General features: G+C 50.0%; 2 protein-coding genes across 3 annotated transcripts in view; one reads left to right on the top strand and one right to left on the bottom strand.

Annotated features, from left to right (window-relative positions):
- KRTCAP3 (keratinocyte associated protein 3) lies at positions 1-1,718 on the top strand. The gene is made up of 7 exons (XM_080686127.1): positions 1-188; positions 326-510; positions 594-653; positions 828-1,034; positions 1,157-1,291; positions 1,398-1,510; positions 1,633-1,718. Exons 1-6 carry the CDS (start codon positions 161-163, stop codon positions 1,503-1,505), a joined length of 723 nt encoding a protein of 240 aa, XP_080542253.1. The 5' UTR covers positions 1-160; the 3' UTR covers positions 1,506-1,510; positions 1,633-1,718.
- Positions 1,719-1,775: 57 nt separating this feature from the next.
- Positions 1,776-19,723, bottom strand: part of IFT172 (intraflagellar transport 172) — a 34,589-nt gene continuing 16,641 nt past the window's right edge. For both annotated transcript variants that reach the window (XM_080686119.1, XM_080686120.1), the window contains 32 exons: positions 18,307-18,443; positions 18,034-18,141; positions 16,397-16,481; positions 16,012-16,104; positions 15,217-15,294; positions 14,724-14,972; positions 14,468-14,546; positions 14,136-14,256; positions 13,809-13,953; positions 12,357-12,446; positions 11,669-11,766; positions 11,361-11,496; positions 11,161-11,277; positions 10,773-10,915; positions 9,709-9,802; positions 9,489-9,553; positions 9,116-9,296; positions 8,772-8,881; positions 8,527-8,656; positions 6,376-6,474; positions 6,079-6,188; positions 5,876-5,939; positions 5,685-5,771; positions 5,305-5,421; positions 4,428-4,538; positions 4,129-4,248; positions 3,521-3,616; positions 3,252-3,311; positions 3,068-3,166; positions 2,615-2,768; positions 2,126-2,217; positions 1,776-1,925 (listed from right to left, as the gene is read on the bottom strand). In XM_080686119.1, coding sequence (XP_080542245.1) covers positions 1,836-1,925; positions 2,126-2,217; positions 2,615-2,768; positions 3,068-3,166; positions 3,252-3,311; positions 3,521-3,616; positions 4,129-4,248; positions 4,428-4,538; positions 5,305-5,421; positions 5,685-5,771; positions 5,876-5,939; positions 6,079-6,188; positions 6,376-6,474; positions 8,527-8,656; positions 8,772-8,881; positions 9,116-9,296; positions 9,489-9,553; positions 9,709-9,802; positions 10,773-10,915; positions 11,161-11,277; positions 11,361-11,496; positions 11,669-11,766; positions 12,357-12,446; positions 13,809-13,953; positions 14,136-14,256; positions 14,468-14,546; positions 14,724-14,972; positions 15,217-15,294; positions 16,012-16,104; positions 16,397-16,481; positions 18,034-18,141; positions 18,307-18,443 — 3,558 coding nt within the window. In that variant the 3' untranslated portion in view covers positions 1,776-1,835. The remainder of the gene's footprint in view (positions 1,926-2,125; positions 2,218-2,614; positions 2,769-3,067; positions 3,167-3,251; positions 3,312-3,520; positions 3,617-4,128; positions 4,249-4,427; positions 4,539-5,304; positions 5,422-5,684; positions 5,772-5,875; positions 5,940-6,078; positions 6,189-6,375; positions 6,475-8,526; positions 8,657-8,771; positions 8,882-9,115; positions 9,297-9,488; positions 9,554-9,708; positions 9,803-10,772; positions 10,916-11,160; positions 11,278-11,360; positions 11,497-11,668; positions 11,767-12,356; positions 12,447-13,808; positions 13,954-14,135; positions 14,257-14,467; positions 14,547-14,723; positions 14,973-15,216; positions 15,295-16,011; positions 16,105-16,396; positions 16,482-18,033; positions 18,142-18,306; positions 18,444-19,723) is intronic.

The raw sequence follows: 19,723 nt of genomic DNA, 5'->3' as shown, positions 1-19,723 counted from the left end.
TGTGTGTCTGCGCCTTCCCGGTAGGTGGAGCGGGGCGCGGAGCCCCGCCCAGGGCGCGGAGGTGGGGCCTTCAGGTAGTGCTGGGGCGGAACTGGCCTGCGAGCGAGGGAGGGGCTGCGATCAGGTAGAGCTGCCCGGCGGCGGGCGCGGAAAGAACGCGATGAGGTGCTGCCGCCTCTGCAGATTCGGTAACTCGGGCCCCTTTGCTGTCGTTTTCCTGCACCCACCCTCAGCCAGTCCCACGACCCCTGGTGCTTGGGTGGTCGCGCGGGGCTTTCCAGTTCCTCTCCGGGCTCAGGCTGGCCCCTCCCCCCGTGCTCCGCAGACGCAGTCCGGGGCCCTCGGCGGCTTATGCGCGTGGGCCTCGCGCTGATCCTGGTGGGCCACGTGAACCTGCTGCTGGGGGCCGTGCTGCACGGCACCGTCCTGCGGCACGTAGCTAATCCCCGCGGTGCGGTCACCCCCGAGTACACCACTGCCAATGTCATCTCCGTGGGCTCAGGGCTGCTGGTGAGTGCGGCTGGCGGGCCGGGTTGTGGGCGGGCGGCGCACGGAGAGCATTCCGGGCCTCACTGGGGCTTTGTGTCTTCCAGAGTGTTTCCTTGGGACTTGTGGCCCTCGTGGCGTCCAGGAATCTCCTTCAACCACGACTGGTGAGGGTAGTTTCTGGAGTTTTAATGAGTGGGCCTTGAGTCAGGGCAGTGGGGGCCGACTCACTTCATCTTTAAGTGGGGAAGAAGAGACCCAAATAGAGAAACCCAGGTGTCTATAATCAGTGGGGGCGTGGGCCACTCCAGGCTGCTCACCTGATCCTCTGACCCTGCTAGCACTGGGCCCTGCTGGCAGTAGCTCTGGTGAACCTGCTCTTGTCCACCGCCTGCTCTCTGGGCCTCCTCCTTGCTGTGTCACTCACTGTGGCCAATGGTGGCCGCCGGCTTATTGCTGACTGCCATCCAGGACTGCTGGATCCTTTACTACCGCTGGACCAGGGGCCTGGACACGCTGACTGCCCCTTTGACCCCACAAGAATCTATGTGAGTGTGTTCTCAGCTCTTTTTTTGCAAGCCCCAAAGCCTTGGCCTGCCCCTTTAATCACCCCAACTTGCCACTCCTGCCCTGCTCCCTCTTAGTCCCCCCATCCTTCTTCACCTTTTAGGATACAGCCTTGGCTCTCTGGATTCCTTCTTTGCTCATGTCTGCAGCAGAGGCTGCTCTGTCTGGTTACTGCTGTGTGGCAGCACTCACCCTCCGTGGGGTTGGGCCTTGCAGGAAGGAAGGGCTACAGGGGCAGGTAAGGAAAATGAACAGGAAGGGTTCATTCAACACAGATTGGCTGTGTTGATAAGATGCTGAACTATAATTCAGGGCCAGAGTACTAACTCTACCCTCTTCTGCAGCTGGAGCAACTGACAGAGCTTGATCACCCTAAATGTAAAGGGCAGGATAATGAGCAGCTACTGGATCAAAATCAAGAAATGCAGGCATCCCAGAAAAGTTGGGCTTAGGACAGGTAATGGGCCATGAGGATTGTAGCCTGGGAAAGGGTAGGGGCAGGGATTACTTTTAGAACTGGGTCTGGTCCCTTGTTATGCTGCTTGCCCTCTGACCTAGGCTCTCTCTTCTATTAAGCAGGTGCTGATCCAGAGGCTCAGTCCACAGGGCTTTCCACTGACCCATAGGATGATATAAATACTGTAATAAAAGAACTCTTCTACTTGATTCTGATTTGGGGGGAAGGACACTGGGTGACCTTAATCAAAGAATACAGTGGTCTCTGTTAGTTACAAGAGTTTAATGAAGAAAAGAACTTAATATTCTTCCCTGAGCTCTACCAGTTACTGAAAGGAAAAGCTGGTGCTGGGTAGCCCTCCACACCACTGACTGATGAATTTCAGCACATCCTGGCACACTGGGCTGTGCGAGGTCTGTAAGCAAATAGAACATCAGAGGAACTCATCAGTGCTGAGAAAAACATTCGTGCTATAAAGAAAATAACTCCTTCAGTATGGGCAGCAGGCAGGGTTCAGAGCCTGCACCTGCCTTCTTGACAATCCCACCATCCTCCTAGTTTGTTTTCTTCAGTGCTATTCTCCCTGCCCCATCATTCAAGTCTCCCCGCTCTAACCTTGATAGCCATAAGGAACTTATTCCAGTTGTCCTTGTTAGCCGCCTTCCCTGGCCGCTTAAATTCAATTTTGTTCCTCAGAATGGGGTACCCTGTAGGGGAAGGAAAAAAAGATGAATTGGGGTTTGAGCAGGATTGAGGGGGAAAACAGTATAATTTGGGGGTAGGGATGTTCTGCATCCTTTACAAAATCAGTAAAATAGTTTTTGTTTTTTTAAATATGTTTATTGGTTTCAGAGAGGGAGAAGAGAAACATCAATGATGAAAGAGAATCATTGATCAGCTGCCTCCTGTACACCTACTGGGGATTGAGCCCACAACCTGGGCATGTGCCCTTGATTGGAATGGAACCTGGGACCCTTCAGTCTGTAGGCTGGTGCTCTATCCATTGAGCCAAACCAGCTGGGGCAGTAAAATAGTTTCTTGGTCCTGCTGTTTTCCCCTCCTTTCTACCAACCATAGAATATGGGGTGCTATAGGGTTCTATACCTGTAATGAGGCAGGGCAGTGCCCGAACTCCAGTGCTAGCCGCCACCAAGGAAGCCTCGTAGGCACCTCGCTCATCCCGAGGTAGAACCTGCTCTAGCCGCTGGTCCATTGAGACTGTGAGCACCCAGTCTCGAACCTCTTCTCTCTGAGTCTCCTGGGAAGGACACAGGGAGCACAGCTTCATACAGGGCAGGGCACATGGGAGGATGGTTAGTGGGGGAGTTGCTAAGCCGTCATCCTTTCATCCATAAATGGTCCTCCTTGAATTGAGGGTCAGTCACACCCTTAGCTTTTTCCACTGCTTCTACTAGGAATAGTGAGGACTGAGATCATTCCAAAGATGTGGTGGACTGATGGCCAGTACAAAGGGTTGGGAGGACCATCCTAAAGTGTCCTCCCTTCTCAATGCACTCACACTGGCGAGCCTCCCATTCTCCAATCCTGTGTCCTTACCGGTATGTGCTGCTTGACTGGGAGTGGCACCTCAAAGGGAATGTCTGTATCCTGAAAGTCAGAGTGGTCAAGGGCATCCAGAGTCCCTTCCTCGATTGCCTATGGCAGAGTGAGCAGCCATGAGGTAGTCCCAGCTTGTGACAGGCAAAACCTCTCAACCTCTGGGCACAACCTCCCTACTCACATCGGTGAGATCCAAAAAGCGGTTGAGGAAGATGAATGCCATGTTCTCCCAGCCAACTGCCTGCAATAGAGAAAAGTTGCAAGTGGAAGTGAGTAGCTGGGCTTGGATGCTGCTTCTGCAGGATGCAGGGGGAAGAATCCTGGAAGACACAGGAAACTGCTCTCTTCCCTAACATCAGCCCCACACTCAGCTTTGCTCTACCTGAGCACTTGGGATAGTCTACCTACCAACTTTTCTCTCTAACCCCACCCTTCCTCGTCCCAGCTTACCTTGGCAGCGATGCCTGCTTCATAAAAGGCTTTGTCTGCAGGTAGTAGCTGGGTGTGACGTAAAAGCGAAACAGAAAGCTTAGCAGCCACAGTTTCCTGTGAATTAAAGTCAAAGCTTTGTGACCCTGGCACTTCAGTGACTGAGCTATCAGACCGATGATCCTATGACTGAGGCAGCCATCGAACCAGAAAACCAACATCACTGTTAAACTGCTCTGCATCTTAAGCCATTCTGGGTCTTAGTATTTTCATCTTCATAGAACTGGGCACAGAGTATAAAGTTCTTCCATTTTTAGAATTGTATCATCTAAGTACATGAAATAATGATACAATTTGTTAATAAGGCAAAGGTATGTGTATAAGAGTTGAGTACAGAAATGATGGGATTTGGACGTTTAAGCATAATGAGGCTGTGCTGTGTGGGCACGGAGCCCTGAGAAGTTCAAAGGAGGCAAGGAGAAAACCATCTCAGAAAGGTTGAAGAGTTATTTGAACAGAAGAAAAGCTAGGAGAGAAGTGGGCTAGCTTGAGAATACAGAACTTGAATTCATTCAACTTCATACATTTGAAGCGTCCAAGATTGAGTGCTTCTACCCCCTCCATCTCACCAGCTGTTTGACACTCTGGGCCGCAGAGCGAGTGGCATAGTAATGAGCAATCAGCAACATCGTCTCAAACTCCTCATGTGCTGGAGAGTTTGCCTCACTGGACTTCACCAGGTTTTCACACTAGAGCAGACAGAGCACAGCCTGGGTCAGGGATCAGAGGAGTACCAGGGTCATAGATTGGTCAACTGATAGCCACCTGGACACAGCGGGGTGCAATACATCAGAGGATAAAGATGTGCATGAAAGACGAGACTAGGACAGGGACAGGCGGTCCACTGTTGTGGACCCGACTTCCTCACCAGGTTGAAGAGGACATCCCGAAGGTCAGCCCAACTGTGGTAGGCCTCAGCACCGTTGGTCCCAGGTGAGTTCACCATGTCAGTGAAGATCCTTTTGTAGATGTTGAAGTTCTGAAGGTAGAGGGGTAAAAAGAGCTGAGTGAGAAGGGGACAGTCATTGGAAGTAGAGTCAAAGAGAGGGAAAAAGGCTGTAAATGTGTGTGGAGGAGCTAGGAAACAATGATGGAGAAAGTGTTGATTATATTTTAGGGAAGAGAATGAACAAGAGTGAAAAAAATAACTATTTCCTACTAACCAGTGATCTGTGGGCAAATATGTGAATGTGAATGCAGTCAGTGTGAATGGGCTAATACTCGAGAGCTGTGATGCTCAGATAGGAGATGTTCATTCATTCACTGTGGGAAATCGGCCCTAGCCTTGTGTGCAGGGACCTCAGGACCAGCTGCATTGGATAAGGAACCCCCATCCCCAGGCGCTGACAATCAGTGGAGAACTAGACACACCTGGAAAGCTGCTTCCCCTGGGACCTCCCCTAAGATCTCCACCCTAAAACGCTTACAACCAAGGACCTGCGCCTTTCCCTCCCTCTTCTTCTCCCCCCTCCCCGCCCCCCAGGCTTGTTACCATTACTTTCCTCACTCCCAAGCTAGGCCCTTCCTGTTCCCTGTGTTGGCTAAAAGCTTGGAAGGTTGGTGCTTCTTCAGTGGGTAAATCCTCCAGAGGGGCTGTACATTTTGAAAGAGATTGGGTGGGGTCTCTGGGCATGATACTGATCAAAGAACCCTTAACAAAGACAGTTCCAGAGGGCAGGGTGGTTCTCAAGGAGAAGGAAACGGTTGCCTGGAGGAAACAGTCATCTCAAGGAGCAAGCTGGTACCTGTGGGTTAGCAGGGGCTCCGTGTTGCACGTACAGGGCCAGTGCCTGGGCATAGTCACTCTCTCGGATCAGGTGAGTTGCATACAAAGCCACATACTTGTGCAGAATCTTGTAGTTCTGTTCCAGGGGTGGAGGAAAAGCAAGGGGGAGGTTGGGATCAGTAAGACCAGGCAGTGAGGGTGGGGTGGTGACTAGAGGCTGTGGATTTGTTTAGGAGCCAAAAGGCCAGCTTGGCCTCTAACCCCAATGTATGACTAAGATCTTTGATGCTGATTAGTCATCTTTTAGGTTTAGAGGAGTAGGAGAGAGAGCTCTGGGGCAGGTGTGGAGTCCAGGGAACTTGTACAGAAGAGCTAGGAATGGAAATAAGAGAGCAATACCTGCTTGGTAGCTGTTTCAATGCACTTGTCCCACTGGCCCTGCTCCACATACAGGTCCAAAGCAGCCACCACATCTACACCCACCAGCTGTGGATCAATGGAAAGAGGAGATGACATGAAGGGGAGAAGAGGGAGAGAATCTCTTGAGTCTCTGTGTGTGTTCTGTCTCCTGCTAACTCCACAAGTCTCACCGAGTCCACTTTGCCCTGGTTCTTGAGGAAATCTTTATAATGCTGGTCCACATAGTCTTCATACCTGTGAAGATATACAGAGATAAAATATTTCATGGTCTCGGGGTAGTCTCATGGTCATACCCTTCCCATGAGAACTTTCTCCCACTTTTTACAAAAGGAAGGAAGAAAATTTCCCAGAGAGAAGAGGGATATGAACTCACCGGGGATCTAACTCCTTGGCCACACGCTTGGCCTTGTTCCACTCCTCACCCTCCATGAAAGCATCGATGGCTTCCTTGACTAGGTCCAAGTTCAGATAGAGCTCTGCAGCCTTCATGGTGGGAAGTCAGAGACTAGAGACAATCTTTCTCCTCCTCACCTCCATTTTCCCTCTGTTTCCACAGAACTGTGTGCCACCACTGCCCAGAAGCCCACCTCATGCACCTTCCTGGGTGTAGATGTCACCATTCTACCCATCTCTGTGAAATCTGTCTTTTCAGTCCCAGCACCCTACTTACTGCACTGTGCTTTCCAATCCCAATCAGCTGGGGTCCGATAGCCCGAACTACTTCCAGACTGCGTTGGGGAGGCAGAAACTTGATGGAGAGTTCAGCTGCCTGAGTGGTGGAACAGAAGATGGAAATAGGTAGTAGGAGAGACAGACTGCTAGGGGTCCTCAGCCTGACCTTTTTTTTTTTCACCTCCAGTTGCCAACTTTCTCTTAAACCTTCCGTGAGCTCACCTTCCACCCTCCTGGGAAAAGCCTCCCTTGGTGGTCCATCAGACACTCTTCGCTGTCTAAGGTCATTGCATTTGGTCCTGCCACCTTTGACAAACTGGTTTCTCAAGTTCTTTGTCACAAATAGATTCTTGGTAACATGGTATAGGAAACCCTAAAATAGGAACCCAGGACATTTTGTAAATATTTGTGTTGGGTTTTTTTGAGCCTGTTTCCTCATCATGAAAGTGATGGTTTGTCTAGACTGGTATTGTCCAGAACAGCAGCCACTAGTCACATGTGGCTGGGCCCAACTGAGATGTGCTGTAAATTTAAATGCACATTAGATTTCAAGGACTTAGTATGGAAAAATGTATAACATCTTAATAAGTTTTTATGTCGAGTACATGTTGAAATAATAGTTTAGATATATTGGGTTAGATAAAATGTTATAATTATTTTCACTGTTGGTTTTTTAAAAATTTATTTGAATGTGGCCACTAGAAAATTTTAAATTACATGTGTAACTTACCTTTGTGACTTCATTTTATTTCTGTTGGACAGTGCTGGTCTACATGATCTTGGACATCTCCAACCCTAAAACTCATTAAGTCTACAAACCAAGTATTCTGTGAGCTTACTCTGTTTCTACTGTGATGCTGACAGCCTCACCAGATTCTAATTTCCACACGCTGTAATTTAGCGATAGACTATGCGGATCCTCCTGGCCTTTCCCCCACTTATTCTTTTAAATATATATATATATGGCCCTTGACCGGAATCGAACTCAGGACCCTTCAGTCCACAGGCTGACGCTCTATCCACTGAGCCAAACAGGCTAGGGCTTTAATATATTTTTATTGGTTTCAGAGAGGAAGGGAGAGGGAGAGAGAGATAGAAACATCAATAGGGAATCATCATCGGCTGCCTTCTACACACCCCACACTGAGCCCACAACCCAGGCATGTGCTGCCCTGACAGGGAATCGAACTGTGACCTCCTGGTTCATAGGTCGACACGCAACCATTGAGCCACGCTGGCTGGGCTCTCCCACTTATTCTTGCCTCTCTTTCTTTACCTGCCAAACCCGTCAAAGTTTAAAGTGCCCCCTTCCAGGAAGCCATCTTCTGACCGATCTGAAGAAGGTATAGTCATGCACAGACCCTAGTAAACAATGCCCCGGATTAACACAGCAGATGTTTAATAAATACTTGCTGATTAAAATCTGCTAAATGCTCATAATCAGTCATTGGTCCTTCTCCTTCCTTCCCCTCCAATTTCTAGGGGCTATTCAATTGCAAGGTCTCAGAAGCTGAGGGAAACTCTACAAGGGCATCATCCACCAGCATTTTATTTAGGGGGCTGTTCAGCCTCGCCCCTTCATAACTTCTAGTAACACATGTCCTTGAACCTAAGGCACATCACTTAAACTGTACGTGTATCCCAATTTCAAAGATACTAAAATGTGATTATGTCTTAGAACTGATGAAGCATGTTGGCTTGGCTTAATCTGCTAAGATTTTTTGGAGCTGCTGGGTAGAAAAGCCCCTGCTTTCTTCACAGCTCTGTTGGGCTCCAGCTCCAGGGTCTGGACTTTGCCCTTCCAGCTCTGGCCCCAGGCCTCGCTCTTCCTCACAAAGCCTCCCTGAACTTCACTTTGAATCACACACTTGAGTGGTCACTAAGGTAATCACTTCACTCAGATACAATATTAATTAATTGAGCCACATGTTAGTCTAACTTCCCTCCATTTCTGTCAGGGTTCTGTCTTTTATCCCCTTTATAGCCTTTGCAAGTTCTGAATCTAACATCTGGCAGGCACTCAGTAGATACCTGCTACCTGATTGAAAACAAAAAGGTGGAGGTAGGAGGAAAAAGACCCCGTTTGAGGAGTGCTGGGTGTGAATGGAGGCCTGGGAGGCAGAGGCCTGGGAGGGTGTGGCAGCCTTACCTTCATCCAGCACTTCTCTACCAGGCCGCTGCTTCCTGTGTCCCGCACTTTGAGGTAACAGTCGACCGCAAGGCTATGCTCCCCGGCCTGCTCCCACTGTCGAGCTTGTTCCACTAGCCCCTCCATGCCCCTGTGGGGAGGACAGTGCTTATGACCAGGAACGGGAGGGCAGCCTCTCCTGTGCCGCTTTATACCCACCCCCACCCCCAGCCCTGCCCACATTTCCTGGCCCCTCGGCTTCATACCTGGCCCCCTTCTTGGTAGCTTCCCGCTCATACTCCTCCTGCAGAGCCTCCAGCTGGCCGGGCATGTAGTCCTTGCAGATCCGCAGGGCATCACTCCATAATCCAGCCTCCTGCTCAGATTTCCAGGTATCAGGAGGGCAGAAGCAGGTGTGACAGCCTCCCACTGCTACATGAGGTATGACCCACTGACTCCTGGGTCTTTGGACCTGTCTTCTTCCTCTTTCTTCCTTCCCCTCCCCAGTACTACCTGATCTTACTCTGTACTAGAGGTCAGTGTAACGCTCTGTAGGCTTACATGTGCTCTCCCCCTCCCTTCAGGGCCCTGAATTCCGCGTTTGTCCCACCTTGTAGTAATTGAGGGCCAGCCCTGGCCTCTGGGCCCGAAGCAGCAGTCCTTCTGCTTTCTGAAAGTCTTTCTCCTCCAAGGCCCCCCGGGCCTGCCCCACCAGCACATCGGCGACACTGTCAGGGTCATGGGCTTCGGCCACACGCTGAGCAGCCTCCCAGTCCTGGTTATGGACAAACCTGCTCCCAGACGAGAACACAGGAGGGGCTAAGTATAGGATTGGGGCCTCAACCGTGGGAGGCAAACAGCCATGCCACTGAGTGGGTATAAGATCTATTGGTACGAGGTTTGGATGAAGGTGAAGATGACAATGAAAGATCCTGGGGCTGGGCTTGGGAGGACAGGATTTAGGAATTTCTGGGGTAACTCACATGAGGACTGCTTCCTTGGGTTTACCAGCCCTGATGAATTCAGCTTCAGCCTCTTCAAATTTACCCTAGAGGGAGAGAAAGGCAGCCACACATGAGGAGATGGTCACCACAGGCAGCTCTGAGACCGGAGGGGTGAACATCTGGCAGCAGTGGGCTGGGGGATGGAAAGGAGGGCTCTGGGGTCAGGGTCAAAAGCAATGGAGAAGGGTCACAGCCATACCTCATCCTCCAGGTACATAGCGTATTTGAGATGAATCTCAGGGGTCTTGTGCTTGAGGGCCAGCCGAGAGAGTTCAAAAGCAAATTCAAAGGAGCTGAAAGAGAAGGTGCAGATAAGGTTGCCTACTCAATGCTTCTTTTTTTTTTTTTTTTTTTTAAATATATTTTATTGATTTTTTACAGAGAGGAAGGAAGAGTGATAGATAGTCAGAAACATCGATGAGAGAGAAACATCGATCAGCTGCCTCTTGCGCACCCCCTACTGGGGATGTGCCCGCAACCAAGTTACATGCCCTTGACCGGAATCGAACCCGGGGCCCTTCAGTCCACAGGCCGACGCTCTATCCACTGAGCCAAACTGGTTAGGGCTCAATACTTCCGTTTATAAGAGGAAAAGGGAAAGGGAGGACAAGAGAAAACAGAAGGGGCAAGAAGTGAGGGGAAGGGAAAGGTTGAGAAAGAAACTGGTATGAAGTGATAGAGAAGCAGAGAGAGATGTAAAGAAAGGCCGGGGATTAGGACACATTTGGAAAAGTCTGGGCTGTGAAGAGTGGGATGAGCAGGAGGGAGGGAAAGGAGTGAGCCTCAGCACTACAGGGTAGGAAGGGCTCCTGGTGCTCCTGCCTCCTGGGTCACACCTACATCGCAGAGAAACAGTCTCAAAGATGAGTGAGACTACCTACCCTCCACACTGGCTCAATGCAGGGTTACTACAGGTGTTCGTAGTATTACTTAAGAAAAGCTCATTTTGCATGTAATGGAATCACACTTCTGTTACTCAGAAGTAAGTAACTGGCTCAGTGCATTTTAGCGTTAAAAGCTGTTCTCCACTTTTATCCTTAAATCAGCCAAAGATTAAACACTGTTCTGAGACCCAGGCAATAGGGGAAGAGTTACTAACTCATCCTTGCCTCTGTCAAGTCCTTCTAAGGATCCCTCTCTACCACATTTCTTCACTCTGCCTCAGCTTTTAGGAGTGCTCGAGTTCTGCATCCTTCTCTTTCTCTATGCTCTGCAGAGGCTCTGTCCGGAAGGGGCCAGTGGAGAGAAGTCTTAGTGCCTCACCAGTTGTCGGCAGCATGGTCAATAGCAGCTTCCAGAAGTCCCAGCTTATTAAGCAGTCTCACTGCAGCCTCTCCTCCCAGGCTCTTTGCCCAGAGATAAGCCACCTGTTTGTGGGCATTGGCTCCTCCGTGAGTCTTGGCCACCTGTAAAGCAAAGCCCCTCGCAATCCTCCAGAGCAGGGCTACATGGCTGCTCCCTTCTCATCTCGGACCTGACCTCAGCTCTGACAAGGATCAGGTACCTGCGCTAGAACGACAGGAAGAAGGCTAAATTCCAGGGGCTCTTAACCTGCTTATGGTCCCAGGACAGATTTCAGGTAGTCCATAAACCCTGAAATTGGGTATATAGGTGTGGATATAAGAAAGATGATGTGGCCTGGATCCCTTACCCGGTAGGCTTCTTCCCAAAGCCCATTGGACCGGTACATGTTCACTGTTGCCTTCCATTCCTGGGCCTCGAGGTAGTGATACTCAGCCTCCTGTAGTCGGCCTTCAGCCTCCAGCTCCTGGGGAAAGGTGGGTCAGGATGGAGAAGGGCAGATGGAGCTTGTTTGAGGACAGGGTGAGCAGGGACAGAAGGAGGGCTCACCTTGCCCAGATGTAGGTGTGTGTCACCGAGGAGATCTGGGTGGTGCTTTCCTACCAGGCGGATCATATCATCATACAACTTGTGCTTTTTGAACATGGTTATGGCAAGATCAGGCTCTTCCACTGTCACATACAGCCTGGGGATGGGAGATACACGCGGGCCTCCTAGACCCACATTCCTGTTGCTGGAGTCATTCCTAAGAGGTCTTGTCACTGCCTTCTGACCAGAGGGCACACACCCTCAGACCCCAGCTCTCCCTCCAGCCCTGAAGCCTCATCTCCTTCCACACCTGTGGGGCCTCGGCTCACCTTTCAGCCTCGCGGTACTTGCCCTGCTTCTCCATCTCCTGTGCCTGGGTGATGTACAGCACCGACACGTCTTCTGGTCTCATGCACTTCATCGCCAGCTGTGCACACAAAGGCAGAGCAGCCTCAGGTGCCATTCCCAGGAGAAGCAGAGGGCTGTGCAGAGCAGTCAGTGAAGTGGGGCTCGAGGGACCTTGTTTTCTCAGGACTCTGCACTTTCTCATCACCCACAGGAGTGTGGTTACTGCCACTCTCCTAGGCAGCTCAGGGAATTTCAAGGCCATAAGAAGCCAAGTAAGAACTATATTCTGCTAAGGCATGAGGGTCAGAGATGCCCTGTGCTGGGGTGCTGGGGGCATATGTTCCCATTACCATGCTCCTACAGTACCCACCGGCTTCTGGGAGCAGAAGTGAGAACACAGCTGCCAATGTCATAGGGTATCAGGAGCGGGCATTGGCTCCTCCGTGAGTACCCAAGCCCATCTGATCTTCAGAATTATAGGTTTGGGAACACGGGTCTCTTCATCCTTGCCTTTCCCTGTGGCTAGGGATCAAAGTTACCCAAACTACATTTTGGTACTTTCTCAGCTCTCTGGGAACCCATGGAAATGGGAGATCAGACACTAAGGAGAGTGGCACCACCACCACAAAAGAAGAATTCTCTTGTCATGAACTCCACCCACTTCTCTACCTTGTGCGCCTGCTCCCAGCGGCCAGCCTGGGTGTACATGTCTATTGCATCTTTTGTCCGGTCTCCCTTAATGTAGAGTTCCTCAGCAATCTGTGGTTGAGAGAGACAGATGCAAAAGGTCAGAGTGATGAGTTAAAGATGCTGGTAGGAGGAAAGAACAAACATCAGCCAGGCTGGAATAGAGCCTAGGGTACTGTTATACTATCTAATAAAAGAGTAATATGCAAACTGACAGTCGCTCCAACACACAAGATGGCTGCCCCCATGTGGTCAAAGATGGCTGCCCCCATGTGGACACAAGATGGCTGCAACAAGATGGCCAGCAGGGGAGGGCAGTTGGGAGGGATCAGGCCAGCAGGGGAGGGCAGTTAGGAGTGACTAGGCCTGCAGGGGAGCAGTTAGGCATCAATCAGGCTGGCAGGGGAGTGGTTAGGGGTGATCAGACTGGCAGGCAGAAGCGGTTAAGGGCAATCAGGAAGGCAGGTAGGCGAGCAGTTGGGAGCCAGCAGTCCTGGATTGTGAGAGGGATGTCCAACTGCCCATTTAGGCCTGATCTTACCAGGATTGGGCCTAAACGGGCAGTTGGACATCCCTCGAGGGGTCCCAGATTGGAGAGTGTGCAGGCTGGGCTGGGGGACATCACCCCCCATGCATGAATTTCATGCACCGGGCCTCTAGTCTATACTAATAAAAGGGTAATATGCTAATTAGACCAGACATCTTCTGGACATCCTTCCAGTCAAAGCCACGGTGGCAGGGGCCGAGGCAGAGGCAGGCAGTTAGGGGCGATCAGGCCAGCAGGGGAGCAGTTAGGGGGCGATCAGGCTGGCAGGCAGATGCGGTTAGGGGCATTAGGTCGGCAGGCAGAGTGGTGGTTAGGGGCAATCAGGCAGGCCGGCAGGTGAGCGGTTAGGAGACACTGGTCCCAGATTGAGAGAGGGATGTCTGACTGCCAGTTTAGGCCTGATCTCCAGGATCGGGCCTAAACCGGCAGTCAGACATCCCCCGAGGGATCCCAGATTGGAGAGGGTGCAGGCCAGACTGAGGGACACCCCCCCCCCCCATGAACGAATTTCATGCACCAGGTCTCTAGTCATACCAAAACAGAAGAAAAGAAGACTAGGGGTGTCTCACACCTTCTACTGCTTGGAAAAAAAGACCAACCAAAAACAATGGGAGTTTATAGGGCCTTGCCTTTCTGCAAAGCAAGGGATTTTTAAATTTCAACTAAGTTGGAATTATTCATGAAGAATCACTCATGCTGGCACAGAAAGAGGGTCTGTGTCATGTTGGAATGAAATAGGGTCAGTAAACCATTTGTTTCCATTTAGGTGTCAATGTTGGGCCCCAGAAAGAAGGACTTGGTAAGGTGGCCCCCATTTCCTGTACTGGGTTCTCTCCTTGTTGTCAGGTACTGCATTGCCTCAGGCTGCAGAAAGGGCTCTTCCTCACCTCATACTCCTGCAGAGACGCATAGTGCTGGGCCACGCGAGGATAGTATTTGGATGCAGTGTTCCGGTCCTGCAGATCTAATATATAAATTGCCTTCTTCCACTGACGGGCACCCAGGGCAGCCTCAATTGCTTTAATGGAGCACCTGGCACAGTGGGAAAGCATAAATGTGTCAGAGGAGAGAGGAAGATGGATGCAGGTAAAGGACACCTCGTGCATACTCTGCTCTACATTTTGAGATCTTTTCTTCTAGGCCTTGGCGTCTTTACTTGCCCCAGCACCTCTCACCTCACATCCCATCCCCTTTGTACCCCCAGACCATCATACCTGGCTTCAATATAGTGATTAATGGCTGCGTCAAGCTGCTTCTGCTGCACCAAGTGGTCCCCCCACGCCTCCTCTAGTTTCACCACTTGCCCTGGGAATGCCAACCGAGCCAGCTCCACCGCTGCCAGAGATGGAGAGGTACTTGGTTCAGACTTCAAGGGATGGGACTCGGGAAAAGGAAGACAGGGAAATGAAGTGTAGAAAATCAGTGAGAAGTGGAGGAATAGAAAAGCGAAGCCAGTCAACCTGAACAGATGCACCAAAATAGGAATGGGGGACTGTATGGGCAAGAATCTATGGGTTGTGAAGGATGGGTTGTGAATGGCTAGTACCTTTCATGAAGGCGTTGCCTTTACAGTAGCACTCCAGGGCCCGCTGTGGGTTTCGAATCTTCTCAAAAAGATCACCTGCCTATTAACATACTATATTACTACATGATACTCCTACTACACAAAGAATCAAGTGTCAGCCCCCAAAAGAAGAGAATCAGCCACCAGTCAGGGAGGGCTATGCACTCAAGATTCCTCTGGGTAGGAAAGGGGCACTGAGCCCTGGAGATAAGGGGCAGGAACAGGAAGTCAGCCATACCCTTTCATACAGTTCCCCCTTGATAAGGGCTGCGGTGATGTGTTCTACCAGCTCGGTGTTGGCTAGCAGTTCCTCTCGGGTCAGCACCAGCCGAGCAGCTCTGGCGGGGAGCCCGGCTTTGAGGTAGAGGCTGATGGCTGCTAGCCCATCCCCTTGGCTCTCCTGCAGTTCCCCTGCTCGCTCCTCTTGCTGGGTGTCCATCAGCCACTGGTAGTAACCCCGGCGCAGCTTCTCTAGGGAAGGGTGTCCCTGGACATGCAACAGAGAACTGGGAGTCACATCCCTCCTTCCCACCTTTCTGCTTCCCATGCTTCTCCAATTCCATGGTAACAACAGAAATCCTCTTGGACACCAATGTCCTATCTCCTCACCATGTCAGCTCCCAGCCCCAGCCCTGTTCCAGTTCCTTCAGCCTCCTTGACAAGAGACGGTTTCTGGTATTGGTGGAACCGAGTTCTGAACCATTGTGGAGAAGACAGAACCTTGAGTATACCTTGGCCTCAGCCACAGCGATACACTCGTCCCAACGGTGCAGCTCCTGGTACATGTTCATGGCCTCCTCAACAGCGTTCTAGGGGAACCCGGGCAGAGGAAAGGAACACCAGAAAAATATGAGCATCAGGAATCAGCAAGCTCTCCTCAGCCTGACTAAGATGCCAGCCCATGTGTCCTTGACTTATATACAAGCAGAGGTAGATATACTGTGAGAGAGAGATTTACTGTGAAACAAAAGAAGGTTAAGCTTCAGGGAACCCTATTTGACAGGCTCCTTCCAAGGCAGTTTTTTTTTTTCTTTATCCTCACCTAAGTATATGTTTATTGATGAGAGAGACAGAGAGAGAGAAACATCAATGTGAGAGAGAAACATCTATTGGTTGCCTTCTGTACGTGCCCTGACGGGGATCAAACCCGCAACCCTTTGGTGTATGGGATGACACTCCAACCAACGGAACCACCCAGCCAGGAATCCAAGGCAGTTTTTCTTAAACAGGGCTCCTCAAATTGTATAAGCTTCAGCCCCCATAAAATCCAGATCTTCCTCCATGCACAAGAATTATGAAGACAGGCTCTGGCGTGCAGGGGAAAATAGATGTTTTATGAAAGAGAGTAACTGTAAGGACTAATGCAGAGAAGGAAATTGAGGAGTGAAAATAATGGTATAAACAGTTCTATAAGTTCTCCCCAAACCTTTGGAAGCCCAGCTAGCCAGTGCTCTTTCCTCCTCTGAGTCTGCCTCAGTTTCCCCCCCTTGGTCCCCTTATCCATCCGGTTCCTCTTCCCCCATTGCCTGTTCCAAGAAGATCATTTCAGCCAGTTTGTAGTTCTTCTCCAGCATGGCTAGACGTGCTCGGACCTGATAAAAGTCTGCTCCTTCTCCACCCTGCAGGGAAAAGGGAGGTTCTGGTTAGTCTGTCAGTGCTGCAGGAGCCATTCTGTCTGTGCAGGCTCAGACAGGAAGGTCAGAGAGGCATGGAAGCTAAAAGACTTGGAAAGCTGAAAAACTTCAGGAGCTTAGAGGTTTAAGGTTTGGCTAGAAATTCCAAAATGGTCCAACTTGAGGGTGCAGGTGGGGTGGGCCGGGTAGAGGAAATTATGGAAAGCTAGGATTCCTGGAGCTGAGGACTAAGAAATCTCAGCTGGAGAGACTGAATGAATCGGAGGACAATACTTGCATATTCCCGAGACATTTGATCTGCAATCTCGTTGGTCTCATGCAGGAATCGAGCTTTTGCTACGTGGCCCAAGGCAGAAAAGCACCTATGGTATGGAAGCAATAACAGTAATAGTAATATTATTATTATAGGATCATCATTAATTCACTGGCTCAGCAGGTATATACTAAGCATCTATTATATGCCAGGCACTGTCTTGCCAGAACCGAAGACACAAAGGGAATAAGACAGATGAGGGCATTGCTCTTAGGGAACTTACATTCTGGTGGGAACAAATAATTAGTAAAAAAAAACAACAACAACAATTTGAGAGAATGAAAAATAAAATGTGTGGGCAGTTGGAGAAGGCCTGTCTGAGGTGCTGACATTTGAACTGAGACCTGAATATAAGAGATGGGGAAAATTATTCCAGGCAGAGGGAACAGCTGGTGTAAAGGCCCTGCGGCAGGAGTGAGCTCAAAGGGCCAAAAGGATCCCAGTGTGACTGGAGGCAAATGGGCAAGTAGGTACCTAGTATGAGAAGGAAGCAGAGGCCAAATATTGTAGGGCCCTAGGACATGGCAAAGAGTTTGGGTTTTCCACTAAGTACAATAGTAAGATGCTAAGCAAGTAAATGATAATCTAATTTATGTTTTTAAAAAATTACTTCAGCCCTGGCTGGTTTGGCTCAGTGGATAGAGCGTCGGCCTGCGGACTGAAGGGTCCCAGGTTCGATTCTGGTCAAGGGCACATGCCTGGGCTGTGGGCTCGATCCCCAGTGTGGGGGCGTTCAGGAGGCAGCCAATCAATGATTCTCTCTCATCAGTGATGTTTCTATCTCTCTCTCCCTCTCCCTTCCTCTCTGAAATCAATAAAAATATATTTTAAAAAAATTACTTCAGCTGCTATGAGATGAATGGACCTAAGGGTATAGGACAGTCTCAGTGAGACTACGTAAGAGGCTTTTGCAACACTGCAGGTAGGAGGTGGTGACCAGTTCTAGAAGGAGGCAGTAGGGTAGGCAAATAAGAGACTCAGATCTGTTTTGAAGACCCTGGATCAGAGTCCCTCCGACTTGCTGATAGCCTAGCTGTGGGGAGTACGGGGGAAAGTGGATCAAGGATGACTCCCAGCCAAAACAGCCGCAGCTGACCTACAATCTGTGCTCTTTGCACAGATGCTCTCACCTGTTCTTCACTACCACGACCCTTCTTCTTTACTATCCTTCAAGGTTGATTCTATTATTATCCCTATTTACATAGAGGAAATCGAGATACTAAGGCTTGGAAAGGTTATATAATCTCTAAGTTTACACAAACTGGTAAATGGAGCCAAGGTTTGAACTCTAAGAGTCTAGAGTCCCACGTTTGTCCTATGAACTCCACTCCTATACCATACTCAGAATATACACATCAATGCAGGAATTGTTAAAAACTTTGAAGCAGCACCCAGTTACAAGAACGGGAAGCAAAAACAGTAAGACACACTCCTGCAGTCTAGGATGGGGATGTTTGGGATAACTGCTAGGAAGGGCTCTATGACATCTGTTGGCGTGGGCAGGAAGCAGTGCTGAACTCTGGGGAGGAGCAGCCCCACGTCCAGCACCCAGGTGGTCAGCCCTTCTGCTGCTGACACCTCAGCTCTACAGCCCCCCTCACCTCTCAGCAATGTGTAGCTGCCTCGCCTCTAGCGCCAGTTTACTCAACGTTTTCCACATGGCCTCTGTTTCTGGGGTCATTTTCAGGGTCTCCAAGAAGGCCGTTGCCCTGGAGAGGGAAGGAGCCAAAGCACAAGGAATGAGTCCAGGGTCAGGAAGACACGGAGGAACATTGGGGATGGGGCAGGGCAGGGGAGGGCCAGGCATATCCTGTTTAGATATAGCCAGTTTTACAACCTGTCCCAGGTTGCTGGTTACCGGCCCAGCTCCTCACCGGGTGTAGTTGCCATCATCAATGGCTGTTCCAAACTCAATGAGGCCCTCATCCAGTGTGTAGGCAACTGAGGTCACACCTTCGGTCACCATCACCTCGGTCTTTCCCCCTTCCCGCTCCAGACCTACAACATCACCCTGTAAAAAATTCAACCCCCACCACACCCCAATTCCAAGTTAGTGTTTCCACTGAGTCAGCTGCAGAACAGACCCACCCTCATGCTCACACAGCGAGGGAATTACAGTGACCCTTGTTTTCCTAACAGCTAGTTTCTCTCAAGAAGATAAAATTTCCTTATCTGTGCTATTATCCTTGGGTTAAAGTACACTCATAGCTTTGATGGCACTAATGCCTGCAGGTAAGGTGACAAAATGTGACATCCACTTCTGCTTCCAGTAGTACAATGACTAGGTATTCTTAAGGATTTTCCCCTAAAAGACAACTTGACCCTGGCATAGTTTTTATTAATTTTTTTTAAACCCTCACCTGAGGAGTGAGGATATTTTTTCCCATTGATTTTTAGAGAGCAAAAGGGAGCAGTGGGGGGGGGGGGCAGGTGTGTGTGGGGTGGAGGTGGGGGGGAGACAGATAAACAGATGTGATAGAGACACATCAATTGGTTGCCTCCCACACACACCCCAACTTGGGGTGGGGATTGGACCTGCAACCCAGGTACTTGCCCTTGACAGGAAATGGAACACAGGCTGATGCTCCAACTACTGATCTACACTGGCCAAAACCTGGCATACTTTTTTTTTTTTTTTAAATATATTTTATTGATATTTCACAGAGAGGAAGGGAGAGGGATAGAGAGCTAGAAACATCGATGAGAGAGAAACATCGATCAGCTGCCTCCTGCACACCTCCCACTGAGGATGTGCCCACAACCAAGGTACATGCCCTTGACCGGAATCGAACCTGGGACCTCCCAGTCCGCAGGCCGACGCTCCATCCACTGAGCCAAACCGGTTTCGGCCTGGCATACTTTTTAATGCATTGCTGAGTTCAACTAAAGAAATCACTAGGAATGCGTCCTACTCCCTCTTCCATCCTTTCCCCTTGAGACAGAAAGGGGGGAGGGAGGAGAGGGAGAGAGCGAGAGAAGAGAAGAGAAGAGCAGAGAAGAGAAGAGAAGAGAAGAGAAGAGAAGAGAAGAGAAGAGAAGAGAAGAGAAGAGAAGAGAAGAGAAAAGGTCAGCAAGCTAAAACCTGAGCAGGAAACTATGAAAGGTGAGCAAGTGTGAAGAGTACATTTGCTCTGAAGGCAAACACAGTATCAGGATGGGTTCTCTAATACAACAGGGAGGCCAAATCTGAGAATCCCTCATTAAACCTCAGGATCCCCTCCTCAGTAATGGGAACAAAAGTGGCACAGGTCACTGATACGCCTGATTCCTGCAGAAGTAAACACAAATCAC

This window comes from Plecotus auritus (genome assembly GCF_963455305.1).
Source record: "Plecotus auritus genome assembly, chromosome: 8".
Taxonomy (NCBI): Eukaryota; Metazoa; Chordata; class Mammalia; order Chiroptera; family Vespertilionidae; genus Plecotus; species Plecotus auritus.
The sequence above is the reverse complement of the archived record's forward strand: the minus strand, read 5'-3'. Positions and strand labels throughout refer to the sequence as shown.